Source organism: Neolamprologus multifasciatus, chromosome 17 (assembly GCF_963576455.1).
Source record: "Neolamprologus multifasciatus chromosome 17, fNeoMul1.2, whole genome shotgun sequence".
NCBI lineage: Eukaryota > Metazoa > Chordata > Actinopteri > Cichliformes > Cichlidae > Neolamprologus > Neolamprologus multifasciatus.
The window spans coordinates 14,283,660-14,300,426 of record NC_140455.1 but is presented as its reverse complement, the minus strand read 5'-3'; the positions used below and the strand labels follow the sequence as shown (position 1 = coordinate 14,300,426).

The window sequence follows — 16,767 nt, the reverse complement described above, 5'->3', positions numbered from 1 at the left end:
GTCTGACTTCCTGCTGCAATTCAGTTCAATTCAGTTTTATTTATACAGCACCAAATCACAACAGTCGACTGAAGGCACTTAATATTGTAAGGTAGACCCTACAATAATAAAACAGTGAAAACCCCAGCAATCAGAACCAGGCTCAGGGAGGGGCGGGCCATCTGTCACTAATGGTTGGGGTGAGAGAAGGAAGACAGGATAGAAGACATGCTGTGGAAGAGAGACAGAGGTTAATAACAGATATGATCCAATGCAGAGAGGTCTATTAACACATAGTGAGTGAGGAAGGTAACTGAAGAAGAAACACTCAATGCATCATGGGAATCCCCCAGCGGTCTACATCTATTGCAGCATAACTAAGGGAGGATTCAGGGTCACCTGATCCAGCCCTAACTATATGTTTTAGCAAAAAGGAAGGTTTAAGCCTAATCTTAAATGTTGAGATCGTGTCTGTCTCCCAAATCCAAACTGGAAGCTGGTTCCACAGAAGAGGGGCCTGAAAACTGAAGGCTCTCCCTCCCATTCTACTTTTAAATACTCTAGGAACAACAAGTAAGCCTGTAGTGCGAGAGCAAAGTGCTCTAATAGGGTGATATGGTACTACAAGGTCATTAAGATAAGATGGGGCCTGATTATTTAAGACCTTGTATGTGAGGAGCAGGATTTTGAATTCAATTCTGGATTTAACAGGGAGCCAATGAAGGGAAGCCAAAACAGGAGAAATATGCTCTCTCTTTCTAGTCCCTGTCAGTACTCTTGCTGCAGCATTTTGGATCAACCGAAGGCTTTCTTATGGAGTTTTTAGGACATCCTGATAATAATGAATTACAGTAGTCCCGCCTAGAAGTAATAAATGCATGAACTAGTTTTTCAGTGTCACTCTGAGACGGGATATTTCTAATTTTAGAGATATTGCACAAATGGAAGAAAGAAGTCCTACATATTTGTTTAATATGTACATTGAAGGATATATCCTGGTCAAAAATTACCCCAATATTCCTCACAGTGTTACTGGAGGCCAAGGTAATGCCATCCAGAATAAGAATCTGGTTACTGGCTTTAATTTGACACAGTGCTGCTGAGCAAATGTCCAGCTTTTAAAATCTTAGTTTGTCTTTAATAATCCACAACCTCAAGCGCAAGTATAAATCTTTAATATTTCTTCAGCAGAAAGCTGTTTAGTTTAAAGAATTTGTAACACACAGGCACCTGATTAGTGTGTTCAATGCCATTTAATGTATCATCACAGCTTTATGATGAAAGAACACAGTTTTACAAGGCTCCATTAAGCAAAAGCTATAAGCACAGATTTTGGCAGCTCATTTCTTTTGCTTGAGCAATGAATGTCCTGGATGTTCAATCACTTGTAACACAACATTGAATTTTGTTTCATAACACAGCTCTTTGATTTTCATGCATGAGTGAGAAGAAAAGAATCACATGGCTGCCCGAGAGGTCAAAAGCACAGACTGTAAATCTGTCACAAAAATACTTAATGCTCATTAAATAGTACGAACAGTTACATGAATTTCAGTCAGTTACCGTAAACACACTAAAACGCTGGCTTGGTCCTTAGAGCTCCACCACTGCTGTTGGATAAAAGTGAGCGCTGGGTCAAATCTCGAAAAACAAACAGTGCTATATGAATAGTTAGAGCTCGTCCTCAGAGAGACGTAAACAGGGGGAGGCCTGCAGTAATCTGCCAGCGTGTTATTCCAGCACAGATGGTTGACCAGATGTGAAGGAGAATCAGCGAGTGTGTTTTCTGTGGCAGAAATGTAGCCTTCCCTCTGGTTACGAGTGTACATACAGTGTGTATGGGGTTGCACTGAACTGTTGAACGGTGTGGTCAGTTATGTGTGTCAGCTTGTAAGTGCATGAATAATCAGACGGATTTCTTTATATCAAGAAAAACAGGTGAGATGTGTGAAAATTGTGTTGTTTACCACTGATTTTGTTTCTTTGAAAGTAGCACAATGCCTCAGGGATCCAGAACCCTTGTCATAGAATGTGCAATAAACACAGAATAAATTACAGTATCTATTTTAGCTACTAAAGTACGATTATGTTTAAACACGCAAAGTTTCAGGCATTTTTGCTAAAATGCAATCTAAAAAACACTAATTGCCTGATGACTATTTAGCGTTTTAAATGGATCTATATGTGCAAATACTGACCTACACTGTTTTTAACAGAACAACACAGAAAAACACAAACCAATTATATTTACCATTCCTGAACCAATATGACAATCCTGTACAAGTTGGTTGTCTTTAAAAACATTGTCCATGTTAGCTGGAAGGGAGCGTTAAGTTGTGTTTATTTAAAACCACTTTCACTCAAAATACAGCACTTTTTTTTTTACAGTGCTCATATTAGAAAATGAATTTCCTGCCAGGCTGTCAGGTTCCACCAATTTATAGGCGTTGACACTAGTACATATTTTGCATGGTCTTATGCACATGGCTGCTGTAAGTTGTTAAAGTGTAACCACAGGTAATAAGAACTTACACTTGGGGTTGTTTTTCTGACAACAGTATCTACATAACATGGATAGCAGGCCAAATGTACAGTACATGACATGAGTGACTGCACTGATAGCGTAATACTGCTTAGGCTTTTTGCTGCATTTGGCTCAGGACATGGCTTCTAATCAGGTTAAGTTATTAAGACCTCAAATGGGGACAGAAATAGGTCAAGAGGAGCTAAACACACAGACACACACGTGCGCACGCGCGCATACACACACACACACACACACACACACAGAGGGAGTGAGCGAGAAAGAGAGAAAACGTGAGCGATGAAGCCCGTCAGAGAGAGCGTCACTTTGCTTCAGTGTATCAGGAGCAGCGCGTGGCACTATGCATCCAGCAGAGCACCGATTTCTGTTATGTAAGATTTACTCACCATAAACCTGGATTTTTTTGTGTGTTTATGGACAGAAGGCTGGGCATAAGGGATTTTTCTTTCAACCTGAAGCTTTTTAAGTGGAGGATACTTTTTATATTCCGAGACCTTGAGAAGAAAACCATTTTCATTTTGTGATTGCATTTTTGCAGCTAAGATGATGCTTACATGTTTTTATGGATAGATTGGTGTGGCTAGAAAACATATCAGCAAGCAGAAGAAAGAAGAAGCAGTGCTTTGTGGGTGATCTTTCATTCAGCTGTTTTTTTCTGATGGTTGCTGGAGCATGAACATATAAGCCCTCAGGATCTGGACTTTGATTTAGATGCATAGCTCTGTTTCCTTCTTACTCTTTCGTCACTACGTCTCTGCCTCAGGCCTGCTGCTGCTGCAGCTGTGTGTTTGCTGGTGGAGTGAAAGACTGTGTCAAGAGTAGCAACAAGAGGCTTTCTTTTCAGGGACTTATTCAAGCGGTCGTGAACCTAGGAGCAACAACATCAGAAAAGGAAAAGTGTACAGAGCTGTGGAGAGTAGAATTTCCTCAGGGAGTGGAGTAATTTATGTTTCCACTTTTAAACCTTTACATTTCTGCTGATCTTCTTATCTTCTTCTTTTTCAATTACCCCTGATTTCAATTTGTTGATCACACCCACAACCCTCTCTGGGAAGCCCAAACCTAATGAGGATTTTCTGTGCTTTTCACCTTATCACCCACGCATTCTGTCATCCCTCCTGCTGTGTTATGCCCTACCTGTCTAATATACCTTCTGTCACGCACATTTTGGGAATCTCTGCATCTATGCCAGTGAACCATTCTCCGTTACCTCTGGAGACCCAGCAGAGAAGAACAAACTGCAGCAGAGTTCAATAGAAACGGTGCAGACGGAGGAGGCATGGTCGCTCACCCAGGTGGAGGGTGTTAGGAGCGGAGGGTGACTGAGGGTGGGTGATGGCTCCTCTGTGGAAAGTCATGCTGTCTAAAAGCAGCCCACTGTACAGAGACTCTCTGTTCTCTTTCTCCCTGTGGGAGTGGAAAGCTCAGGAGAGAGAGCTGTTGCTGCTGAAGAAACACACCGACAGGGAGAGGAGAGCAATGCTCACACAGCTCGACAAGTAAGACAGCACAAAAAAAGAAACATGTTATCAATTTGAAACAGTATAACAAGCTTCTGTTGTTTCAGTTACAGTCATGTTTATGCATTAACTATATGAGTAAAGCATCTAGTTTGGTTAGATTTAATGTTTGAAGTGAGGGAAACTGGCAGACTAGTGCTATCATAAGAGATCAGTTTGTTGTTCTGAGTGTTTGCCTTCATCCTCTGATGAATGTGCCCTTCACACTCGCCAAATCGAATCCCAGATGATTATTGTTGATGGTTGTTGACCAGTGTGTTAGAGTTCTTCCATTCTTTCATTAGAGTTCAGCAGGCTTGGACAATCAGTGCTAAGATGGACCAAGGCTGTTCTAGCAGCTCTAGTCTTCCAGCACTTTACTAATCCACTTGGTTGGCTATTTCTTGAATTCGTCTGTAGTTTAGCAAAGACAAAAGGGAACTTCAAAAAGGGTAACTTGTGGTTTTTGTAAAGTAATATTCATAATCTACACTGCTCAAAAAAAGTAAAAGAATAATTTTCAATCAGAGTATAGCATCAAGTCAGTAAAACTTCTTGTTTTGGTCAGTTATGTAGGAGAAGGTGTTGTTATTCAGTTTCAGTTGTTTTGGTGTTAATTAAATTAATAACATCTGTGTAGGACTCTGGCATTTTTTCCCTCCTTATCCATCTTCTTTCACTAGTTTCACATTTGGATAGGGTCATGAGGGTGGCCTGACGTCCACTAGTGAGCTCTGAGCACCATGGAGCCCGGTTTCCATTGGCCATAGAATACCAGAATTGGCAAGTCCACCACTAGGACCCTGTGCTTTTCAAATATGAGAGCATGTTCACCCTGAGCACATGTGAGAGATATTGGTGGTAGGTCAGTGATGGTCTGGAAAGACATATCATTGGAGGGACACGCAGACCTCTACAGGCTGGACATCAGCACCCTGACTGCCATTAGGTATCAACCCTGCAGGTGCAGTAGGTGCTGGGATCCTCTTAGTGCATGATAGTGCCCACCCTAATTACTGGTTAAAAACCGTGGATGGATGGGGCCAGTTTAGCTTAGTGGGTGAGCAGGCAACCATGTGCCACATGGCCAGAAAGTAAGAATCCGGGTTGCTTTCCTGTCTTTCCACACTGTCCCTATCCAATAAAGGACAAAATGCCCTCCAAAAAGCTGTGGGAGGATATAAACGTCTGTTCCTGACAGCTGTGGGCTTGCTCTAAGAGATTTTAGATCTCACCAATTCATGTACTTTACTGAACGGAATTTAATTATATATATATTTTTAATTATCATTTTAGACAGAGTCATTTCCCCCTGTCTTTATACAGAGTTAACCATGCTGTCTTGGTCCAGTGCTGCACTGTATTCTTACCACACGATGGAAGATGGAGTATTGCTTTATTTATTGTTTGCTTTCCCACTGGTCCATGGGAATAGTTAGTGTTATTTTTCTGGTACAGGCATATATGTGTAGTGCTGTGAAAAAATATTTGCCCCCTTTACAAAGGGCAGTTTTTAAATGATTCATCCTTATCAGGGTTGCTGGGAGCTGGAGCCTATCCCAGCTAACATAGGGCAAGAGGCAGGGTACACCCTGGACAGATCACCGTCTGTTGCAAGGCTAACACAAAAAGACAGACAACCATTCAAAGCTATTTGTAATTTAGAATGACCAGCTAATCTAATCCCACTAATTGCATGTCTTTGGACTGTGGGGTGAAGCCAAAATACCCGGAGAGTACCTACAGAAATACAAAGAACATATAAACTCCACACACAAAGGCAGAGTTGAACTCAGTAACTTCTTTCTGTGAGGCAATTGCTAATCGCTGTGCCACCATGCTGCCCAGTTGAGGATTTCATTTATTAAAGGGAAAAAGCTATGCAAACCTAAATGGAACCATGTGGGAAAGTAGCTGCACCCTGGAGCCCTCCAAAACCTTCCATCCATCCATCACCATTACACCACAGTGTTTTCCTAATGGCGTGGCATTCTTTTTATGAAATGCTGTGTTTGTCATGATTACATTAATACCAAACCCAATGAACAGTGTCAGACAAAGGGCAAACATTTGCTTATATAGTTCAGGATCAGCGAGGGTGTGTGAGCTGGAGTTTCATTCGCCATCAGCGGTGAGAAAGGGTCTGTGAACAGGTAGACGTAGCATTAGCTGATGTTGACAGATTGGGTTCCAGAAATGAGGAGTCGAGCACAGTGGAGGGTGGAGAGTTTCACGGGAGTGAGTCGGAAGGAGGCGAGCAGAAGGAGTAAAGCCATCTGTGAGCAGGAAGGTCCTTGTGGCTGAACAGGTAAATGTTCTGACAAGTGACCATGAGGTGCAGTTAGAGATGGGACTTGATACCAATTCAGCAATTGCAATTCCATCATTGATATAATTTATCCATTCGATTCAATTATTGGTTCTCATTGGTTCCACTTTGAGAGTCACCACCAAGCAGCTAAGAAGCAAAGACATTACATTTGTGTAAATTAATTGCATGCTGTGTGGTTAAATGCTTGTGCATGAGGTATTTCCCCTCTTTTTTGAGATCGTACTGCTGCTTAAGTAAAGGCAAAGCGTCTGACAGTATGCAGTCTTGATGGATAATGGGTTGCAGGCAGAGCCCAAGAGAAGGTGATGGTTACTAGTGTTTTGTCCAAAGTCCAACTTGTCGATAGAATCTCTTTTCCGTAAGTCTTGAGGCTCATCAAGATGCAAATATGAGATGAGCCTTTGTGTTCTTTTTGGTCAGCAGTTGTTTTCCTTGGAACGCTCGCATGAATGCCATTTTTGCAGAGCCTCTGTTGAATTGTGAACCTGACCTTCCTCCATTCCTGAGCCAGGTCAGGCCTGCAGTTCTTTAGATATTGTTCTGGGTTATTTTGTGACTTCCTGGATGTTCCATCAATGCATTTCATGGGAAGCTCACCATTGTTCCAACTTTATCCATTTGTGGAGCACCATGGGTCTGAGTTCCAAAGCCGTAGAAATGACCTTCTAACCCTCACAAGACTGATAGATGTCAATGACTTTGTTACTTCACTTTGTCACAAAGGTTCTGTTGAAATTATTTCTTCATTCATCGGGTGTAGCAGTAATCAGGCCTGAGTGTGGCTAGTGAAATTGAACATAGCTTTCCAAAAAATGTGTGTGTGACTTGTTTAATGTCAGTCTAGATTCTTACACATTTGATCTGATGCAGTGTCATGTATGTGTTAGTCACTAAGAGGCTTCCCCAAAGCAACACGATGCAGTCAGCAAAGCCTTTTGTGAGAAGAGTAGGCAGGTGACTCACACACCTGGTACAGCACTGCTTAATAATACTTATCCTTTAAGTCACATGGACACAGCTCATGCAGCTACTACTCTCAGATTCCTCAGCACACAGAAATCAGGGTTCAGTACTTTTAAACAGTTTGCCTTTCATTTTAAATTGTGCGTGTTTCTCTTCGTGTGTCTGTGTGTGGGAAAGCGGGGGGTAGGGGGGCTATAAATGCTTTTGTGATTTTATGATGATTTAATAGATTGTTATCTGCACATTATTTGTGGCCTAATAATTAGGGACTACAGAGGAGAATTACATTTTAGCTATATCTGACACGATACATATATTGTGCATTGACCATGGTAAATAAATATGGTGTGTGTGTGTGTGTGGTTGTGTTTGTGTGCATGCGCACACGTGCGTACAGCCTCAGTAAAGAGCTGCAGCAGAAGGACAAGGTCATTGAGTCTCTCCGTGCCAGACTAAACCAGCATCAGCAGCACCATCATCCTCATCGTTCTGACACACCCTGCAGCGGTCATGCCCTCTCTGATACCACCGACCAATCAGATCGCATCTCTTATGTGTCCGATGAGCATGGATCCACAATTGAGGACCTGGAGTTGAACTCTGATGTCGATGCTGCCAGTGAGCTTGGTCAGGATGAATCACGGATTTCTGCCAAAGTGAGCACAGGTACGAGTGTTTTTCTTTGTGTGTTTTTTAACCAACACAGTCCAGAGGGAATTCCAATTATGAATATTTATGTAATTCCATGCAAATGTTACTCATGTGTGAGGAAATTGCAATTGATGATCTGTTTCCAGCAGAGCATTAACCATCATTTTAAAGTCCCGCACTGCAGTTTTGGCATTTGACCTTTGCAGTATCAACTCTTTATCATAAAATGCATAGAATCAGTGTTTTGCAGTGTATGTCTTTTCATTTCCAGATTGTCACCATGGAACAGTGTCACGCCATCCATCTATCCCTCCATCTATCACCTCATCTCACAGAACCCAGTCCTGTCATAGCTGCTCCAGCATGCAATCCACCAGCTCCCAACACACAGGCATGCAGAGTCAGACAGGTAGGAAGGACCCCAGAAAATGTCCTTCAGCTCGTGTAGATTGCAACTGCTCCTTCCTGTATCTTTCTTTATTCTTTGCTTTTTTGTGTCTGTCTATCATATTTACCTTCCCCTTTTCTCCCAGCTCCTGTCTCAGTTTTCAACCCTACTTCCTTTCACACTTCCCCCACTTCCTCCGCCCAGAAGACACGCTTGTCCTTCCATCCTCGCCCTTCCAACCTGCGAACCCGTTGCCAAAGCAGTGGGGGTATGGGTTTCTCCCTGACTGAGGTGCACCAGGAGCTGCAGATGTTACAAAGGCAGCTGGCAGACAAAGGCAGTGCGTCATGTCTGTGCATGCTTTTGTGTTTGACCCACTTTAAACTAAACAAATTAAATGGAGTGTGCAACCAAGAACTGATTCCTTCCAGAAACAATCCTTTGAATTTCTTTACAAAATTAATCATTAGAAATGATTCAGACTTCTACAGGGGATCTCTTTGGACCCTATGACATAACCTACATAAGATGGCGATTACATTAGCCGCATGTGCTGGTGCATTATATGGTAATTACTGCCCCATAAAATACTGGGGCATGATACAAATACTTACTTTCTAAAATATATGTGGGGGATTTGTTAGATCAGCATAGAGGCTGATTTTATGATCTGATTTGGTTGCAGATCCTGAATTTCTGACATTTTGTGTGTCTTAATAAAGAGTATCACATAATTAGAGCACATAACTTTGATAGCAACAGCCATCTACATTACATTTAGTTGTACTCTACTAATTTCTTGTTATTTACCTCTGAATTGTACACTATAATAAAAGTTATAAGATGGCTTCTTGTAGTTAAGCAAAGAGGGAGCTGACCAGCTTTAATAATTAATTTCTCCCCAACTGCCTTTGTCTTTCTTCTCACTGTCATCCCTTTGCCTTTATCTTTAACACACTGTACTTTCTTACTCATTAAGCAACTGTTCTGCACTTGATGTTTAATGAAGCCAGAGCCTCCAGCTGGAGAGGGATTTGCTGTGATCTTAAAACACTGATGGGAATTAGAGCTTTCAGAAAGCCCCAACCAGACAAATTTCATTTGGCTGATTAACAAACTTGCTCCCGATGTCAGGGGAAATCCCTTCATCTTGCTCTTGGTCTCTCTAAGACACACACACAAAGCAGACCATGTATTTACACAATATATAAGCTATCCGCTTTTCCTTTAGTTGTTTCCTTAAATCGTCTCATCCTCTGCAGGGTTTTCTACTCCTCAAGCCAAACCGCTTCAGGGTTTCCCATTTGTCTACCAGCAGCCGGACTCCTTTGACTTACTGCCTCTCTCCTACCAAGGATTCCAACCTTCGCCTTTCAGCAGTGCTGCTAGCAACAGTAGTCTGGATGCCAGCTTGACAATGAAAGCTGGGGCCAGCCTCCTGGAGAGCAGTGCATTGTGGGATGTGAGCTATGGAAATCGAGCAGTGAGAACTGGAGCTGACCTGTCATCAGGATCCTCAGGGTACCAGTCAGGCAACAGTCACACAGGTAAAGCTTTAATGTGTCCGATGATTTCTCTGATTTCTGGGTGTTTATGTTAAAAATGTTTAAAAATTGTTCAATGTTTTGTATGTACAAGTTCCCTACTGACACTAGTGCCTGGGTATGCTTATGTAATATCAGTTTTTAGCAAACATGTGTAGTAAATTAGTCTAAACTGTATTTCCTCAGCTGAGGCATTAAAAGCATATTTTTATTCTTATTTTCTTATAGCCTTAAAAGAAATACACCCCCCCCCCAAAAAAAAAAACAAAAAACAAAACAAAAAACAAACACACAAAAAAAAAAAGTATTGCATAACACTGAGCTGAAATTAGTTTGGAATATTTGTTTGCAAAATGGTCAAACACGAGATGTTATAGGTTTGTAATAAGTTTTAAAAACTGCAGAATTTTCAGATGAATATAATAAAAGCTCGGATTCTGAATTATTCTTTTATTTTGCTGATGTATTGGGATCAAAGCCAGAAAAGACATGTAGGGTTTTTGTTTTGTTTTACGAATAAAGCATTCAATACATCAGGCTGTGAATGCACCTTCAGGCAACTTTTGTTGTGGCGCTGTAAATAAAATCAAACTGATCTGAAACATATTAAATGTTTTGTGAGCATTGTGTTGCAAATGAACTCAAATTTGAAATCATGTATAAGAAGTTTTGTTTTTTTGAACATGGATTAAATATGCAATGACATTTGAAAGGGTTTAGTTAAACACACATCCAGACATGTTTGGAATTAAAATACTCAAAAATAGTCAGTGCATGAAAAACAAACAAAAAACAAAAATATGGTTATTGTCTCCCGTTAAGCCAGCTGTGATCAGTCGCTGTTTTTGACAATAAATGATCTTTTTCTTGCCTTACTAGTTTATTAGGTGAGCGTGAATGGTGATTTCACAACTTACTCTGCGCTTTGTCTGCTACAGGTTCAGACCTGATGAAGGAGCACTTGAGGGAAATCAGGAGTCTGAGGCAGAGACTGGAGGACTCCATCCACACCAACGACCGTCTCCGACAACAGCTGGAGGAGAAACTGGCCCGAACCACCACTGAGAAAGGTAACAGAGACAAACGAACACACTGTTCGTGTTATCTGCGGGGCTCAAATTTTTGAAAAGCATTGAATTTAGTTCTAACAAAATATGTTATCAAAATTTTATTGCTTTAAATTTAATTTACAAAGATGTTTTTTTCTGTCATTATTTATTATTTATTTATTATTTTTCACTCCTCTGTCTCTATCTCCTCCAAAGGTGCTCCTACCAATATTTACATCCAGGGACTGGAATCAGTCAACCAGCTTGCCAGTGAGATTAGACTTCTAAAAGAGGAAAATGTTAGTCTACAAAATCAGCTGAAGCAGGTTACCAAAGGTACAGTCTAATGTTTACTACCACGTCATAAGCTCAAGAGTCATTATTTATATTATTTATTCAGAATGTAAATGTGAGTCTTAAATGTCCCTGCCTGAAATCAGACAAAAAAATTCAAAATCAAAATATCCACTCTGCTCTGTTGTTATGTATCATGCAGAGAGCACTAAGGAGGCAGAGCAGCTGAGGGAGGTGGCGCTCCAGGAGCGTTCCAGGGTGAAGGAGGTGGAGCTAGAGGCTGAGAAGTGGGCAGAGCAAACCAGGAAGCTCCAAACTGAGGCTGAAGCTCAGAGTCAGGAGATGTTACACCTGAAACAAGACAGACTGAGGAACCAGGAAACCGTCAACAGGTAGTCTGTTTGTTTCTCTCATTGGAATACTTGGAGTCTAACACTTTTTAGACATTTTAGTGGGACTGTTTTGAAGGAAACACATATCTTAAAGAAATCATAGGTAATAAATAACATGATTTCATGCATTTTATGAAATACCTCAGGCTCCAGCATGAGTTGACTGTTCTTCGGCAGCAGCTTTGTGAGAGCCGCAGTTTGGTCCATTCTCTTCAGTGTGAGCTGCAGGTGTATCGCAAAAAGGGGAGAGTCACCACAAATGCGCCCACTGGTAAGAATCAACACACAGTCGCCTGTTCAGATCAGTGAGTGGCTTTAACTCGATGTAGTGAAGAAAAGTATCCATCCATCCATCCATTTGTCTTTAGTGAATTCAGAGACATTGTGGTCCTGGAGTCTATCATAGCAGTCAAGACGCAACATACACCATGGACATGTGGCCAATTTATCGCAAGGCAGGAAAATGAGTAATGCAAAATTTCTCTAAGTATTCTAGAAGTAATATTTTTAATTCTAAACATGGTGCACACACAAAACTGTGCTTAAACAGTGCATAGAAACACGCACGTATCGAGAATTCATCAGTATTTTCCTACATGAATTTTTTTTAATACTTTATAAACAAATTTAAAACTTCCCCAGACCACATTTATACCAGTCTGTCTTATGTTTTAAACTTATTTTGGCAATTATTTTGTTTTCCAGAACAATGTAAAAAAAAATCATAGAGTTGAATAACAATAAAGAATTTAAATGTAACGTACAACACAAACGATTGAGTGAAAAAGTGTATGTTCAAGCTTTAGCTAATATACCTAACACTAAATGCTTAGCATATTAAAGCTGCATTTACTAAAAAGACCTGCATATTGACTGGATGTCATCAATGGCATTCATTTCTTACCAGTTTGCTACTTCCCAGTGGGCTGGAAGCTCTTCATCTCCTCCACCTGCTTCCTTCTTATGCTATCTTATTTTTCTTCACATCATCTCTGATGTCAAACCTTTTCACTTTATATCACAGAATATTTTGTCATATAGGATTCAAAAATAAAAGTAGAAAAACATTGCACATGTTTCATTAATCAGACCAAAACTTTTGTATGCACACTTATTTTGTTTGGATAATTTTGCCTATATTAGTGAATGAACCCCACTGGCATCAATCACTATTTTCCAGGTGGGTATGTTTTCTATGTGCTGCCATTCGTAAAAGACGGCTGCTGGAATTATGTTTCTGTTTAGGAATGCAGTCGTATGAAAACTGGTCCATGTGTGTGTTTTGTGAACTTAAAAATTTCTTTCTTGTGAAAATCATCTAATGTGTCACTTTTCTGAAGTTACAATGAGGACCTGCTTCTTTTCTCAATCTCTCGCTCCCACACAGATTGTCTACTTTCTTTGTTAATCACCAGTATTTGTGTGTTCTCTAACAGGTCAAGGCAGTGACAGCACAACAGTCTTTGATCCCAAAGATCTGCACATTCAGCTGGAGCAGCAGCTGAGCAGAGAAGCTGACACGCAGCCTCAAGCCAGGAGGCAGCTCTTCAGCGGTCAGTATATCTGAAACACCTAGACTGTTTCTGAAAATCTTGACAAATATGGCAGATCATAGCACTACAATTACAAAAATGTATTAAAAAGGAAACTTTAAGGTCAGTACTGATGGGAATCTGTCTCCACAGATAGCGTTCCCTCTCCACCTGTGAGAGACACTGGACTTTTCAGTCCTTCCTCTCCTTTGCATGCTATGCAGAAACACACAGAGGAAACTGGAGCAACTGATCAGGGTGAGAGATTTCAAGCAGCACTTGCACTGTGACTATGCAATCCTACCCATAATATTCATAACTTTAAGCATGAAAACATTATTCCGCAAGCTTTGTTCAGGTATCCCTCAGTGTGAATAATTTTACATGAAACCAGAAACTATTAGCAGTTGGCTATGGGGAACACTATCTCTGAGCAAAAAAGGAAATAACAGTAACCATGTATGTTTTGAGTCCACATCCACAATTCTTTCAAATAATAACTCCTTGCCTCATGTCACTGATAATGTGTGGTTATTGCACATCCTCCTGGCTTAAGCCTGGCTTAAGTTTGAACCTGTAACTTTAGGCATTTAAAAGTTATTTTTTATGTGGGATTTCTGTACTCTTAAATCAAATAAGTGAATCCATAGAGAGAAGACCGCACTGGACACAGTTCTTTCGTTTTCCTTTCCAGCAGGCTCAACCCTGCATGGACATCGCACAGATGGCTGTTTTTATAACTGTCATGGCCGCCATGCAGTTGGCCACATTGATGACTTCAAAGTTCTGCAGCAGCACATCCTCCAGGGAAGTGCGCTCCTCCTTAAGATGGAGACTGCTCTTTATTCTCTGAGCACCTCACAGGAGTTCTCCTTTCATCAGGTAAGAGCTCAAAACTCTTTTTATTTCAATATATTCAATATAACTTGAGATTCATTTACTAAATTATGGTCCTCATTAAAGTCCAGAGCTGATAAGATAAAAATGATTAATGCCTTGTAATAGGGGGTGGTCTCTGGAATGTGCTGTCAGGTCTGTAAATAACTTTTCTCATAACAGAAGCGACGCGTACAAGTGCCGCAGCCCTGGCAAAAACCTCTCATACATAAATAGAAATAAATATATTCATAATTAATGCACATTATATTGACTTCATGCATTTTGTGTTCCAGCTTTCAGACTGGGGTTCTGTTCAGAAGCTGCTGCTGGACACTAAAACTCTGCGGCAGATACTTGATGAGGCTGAGGCTCTGCTTTGCGTGTTCTGGAGAGCAGCTCTGCCTAAATCTGAGGAAGTCCAACAGGTCAGAAAAGTATTTCCTGGTGTCACAGAGAAAATCTGATTTGGGATTTTAAAAACAAGAGACCAAAATCACTGTAATACTATTTTTTGTCTCGCCACGCATGATTTCTTTTCTCAGCATTAATAGAAAAGAGAAGTGGAAAAAATATTTCTTGATAAAAGTATTTACTAAAATTGACTAAAATGTTCAGTTTAATGCAAGACAGTGTATTACAACAGGACCAGTGTAACACTGGATGAGGGCATTTGTATCACTGAAAAAACTCTAATAAAAGCAGACTTTGACATATTACATTGCTGCTATAATATGTAATCAATTGGTGTTTTAAACCTATATAAAAATATATATATATCTAATTTGCCACTTTTAGATCTAACTCCCATTACATTTGAAGTTTATATAACAGAAACATTCTGCTCAAAATCATTTTTTTAAACATCTGTTAGGGTTAAATGATCCTGCTCCTTTTCCTCAGGCTCTCAGAAAGAATCACACCACCCTACACAGAGTAAGTTTCACTACGTAAGCTTGTTGCTGATAGAAAAACATGAGGGTGATACAGTTGCCCCCTGTGAGGTGAACCCTGTTAGGGGCCTTTGCACATACTTTACTTAGAAATAAAAGAGTTACTAACTTTTCCCCAAAGATTAAAGGAGCTGGATATGAGTAAATAAACAGATTTTATGCAAAATTGTATCATTTACCGCAACTGCTGCACCTGCCTTTATTATTTCAGGTTGTACTCGCATGTTCTGCATGTCAGTGTATGCATCTACAAGAGCTCAGAGAGCCATCTACCTGTCTTTTGCTATTTAGGATCAGTCTCTGAGGGAGGAGGTCCTTTCTCTCCGTCTGAAGCTCTCAGAGCAAGAACAGGCTCTAAAGGACACAATGGACAGAGTGAAGAGCTCCAGCGGCACCAAAGATAGCATGGAGCACTTTATAGTCAGCCAATGTGAGTACACATTTCCAAAAAACTCTAATAGCACATGTAAAACCATGTGTTAAGTGTAGAAAGGCTCTCGTCTCTTAAAGGGAGATTTCTTTTTATTGGTGTTGTGGAAGTTTTCCACTTAAATAAAGCCTGCAGACGAGCGGTGAGCGGTAGCTAACATTCTTTAATCCAAGCACACAAAGACAACATACAAACAAGCTTGTGGAGCCCCCATGGCCGCGGGACAGACGGTCAGCAGAGTCTCCCTGAGCCTAGCATGGCTCTCAGTTAAATACCTTCTCCAGGAACAAAAGGCAGTACACAGCTGTTTCACACCTTAAGGTTCACACTCCCTTGCTACCTCCCAGAGTCCTCGAAGAGACAAAAGACTCTTCCTGTGGAGTTCCTGTTTTCCCCCAACAGCCTTGCTACACCCCCTACCATTTGTCTTACAGTATGAGTGTCAGACATGTTAATACAATAAAATAATGTGATTAATACCTAGGTGAAAGAAATTCCTATACAATCCCACCCTTTGATTCTTAAATCAAGAATCACATTAAAACCAGAATTTCTTCCCTGACATTCTGTATATCACATCAACATTATTGTACACTTAAAGGAGTTTCACACTGTGTATCCTCACTGTTCTGTTCTCCCACCACCCTTTGTTCATCTTTAATCTTCCCCACAATCTAAGCTCTCACATGCAAATGGAAACAACAATGATACAGAGGAAAGGTCTTCTCCAGGGTGTCAAAGTACTTTGCATGGCAAAGTGAAACAGCATTAGGTGGTCATTCTCAGTCACAGTCATGGCTCCTGGTGTCTGTGCCATTTACAGAGTCATAATTCCAACGCTGATCTTCCTTGCGCTGTCACTTTTGGAGCTTAGCACGCTCTCTTCATCCCTCGATTTCTGTTCCAACGCGGCTGTAGATTTAAGGCAGAGCACATCGTACACCTTAGTTGTCTTCCTCAGCGTCAACGGCGAAACTCTTTCATTTTATTTTTAAGATTTTGCTGTTCAAAATCTCCTCATGACAATCCTTTGGAAGCCCACTGTCGTTTGTCAGTTGTCCTGGAGATGGTCCCTGCTTCTCACTGGTCCACTTGAAGCGTTCTCTCCCAGGCATGGTTTGCATCTGCGCCTCAGTCAATCCTTCCATATCCCTCATGTCACGGTTCATGCAATTTAAAAATGAAAACTTCCCCGGAAAACCCTCTTTTTCCCTCTGTCAGCTTATCACTGTTAGACATGCACAATGAAGCTGTGCATTGTCTCTTAAAAATTCTCAGGGCTTCTCCCCTGAAGTAGCTTCACTTCAGGCCCTGTCGTAAGAAAAAACATTAGCCAGTGG

The 16,767-nt window shown here is 40.8% G+C and overlaps 1 protein-coding gene across 11 annotated transcripts in view; it reads left to right on the top strand.

Moving 5' to 3' along the window:
* The window catches only part of pde4dip (phosphodiesterase 4D interacting protein), a 97,772-nt gene that overhangs the window by 73,963 nt on the left and 7,042 nt on the right, over positions 1-16,767 (top strand). For 6 of the 11 annotated variants that reach the window (XM_085138323.1, XM_085138322.1, XM_085138320.1 and 3 more), the window contains 13 exons: positions 7,716-7,984; positions 8,241-8,378; positions 8,503-8,697; positions 9,620-9,904; positions 10,840-10,971; positions 11,167-11,286; positions 11,447-11,636; positions 11,783-11,907; positions 13,073-13,189; positions 13,322-13,426; positions 13,863-14,050; positions 14,341-14,472; positions 15,289-15,427. In XM_085138323.1, the coding sequence (XP_084994449.1) occupies positions 7,716-7,984; positions 8,241-8,378; positions 8,503-8,697; positions 9,620-9,904; positions 10,840-10,971; positions 11,167-11,286; positions 11,447-11,636; positions 11,783-11,907; positions 13,073-13,189; positions 13,322-13,426; positions 13,863-14,050; positions 14,341-14,472; positions 15,289-15,427 (2,135 nt within the window). The remainder of the gene's footprint in view (positions 1-7,715; positions 7,985-8,240; positions 8,379-8,502; positions 8,698-9,619; positions 9,905-10,839; positions 10,972-11,166; positions 11,287-11,446; positions 11,637-11,782; positions 11,908-13,072; positions 13,190-13,321; positions 13,427-13,862; positions 14,051-14,340; positions 14,473-15,288; positions 15,428-16,767) is intronic. The other 5 variants (XM_085138324.1, XM_085138315.1, XM_085138325.1 and 2 more) reach the window with 3 other exon arrangements.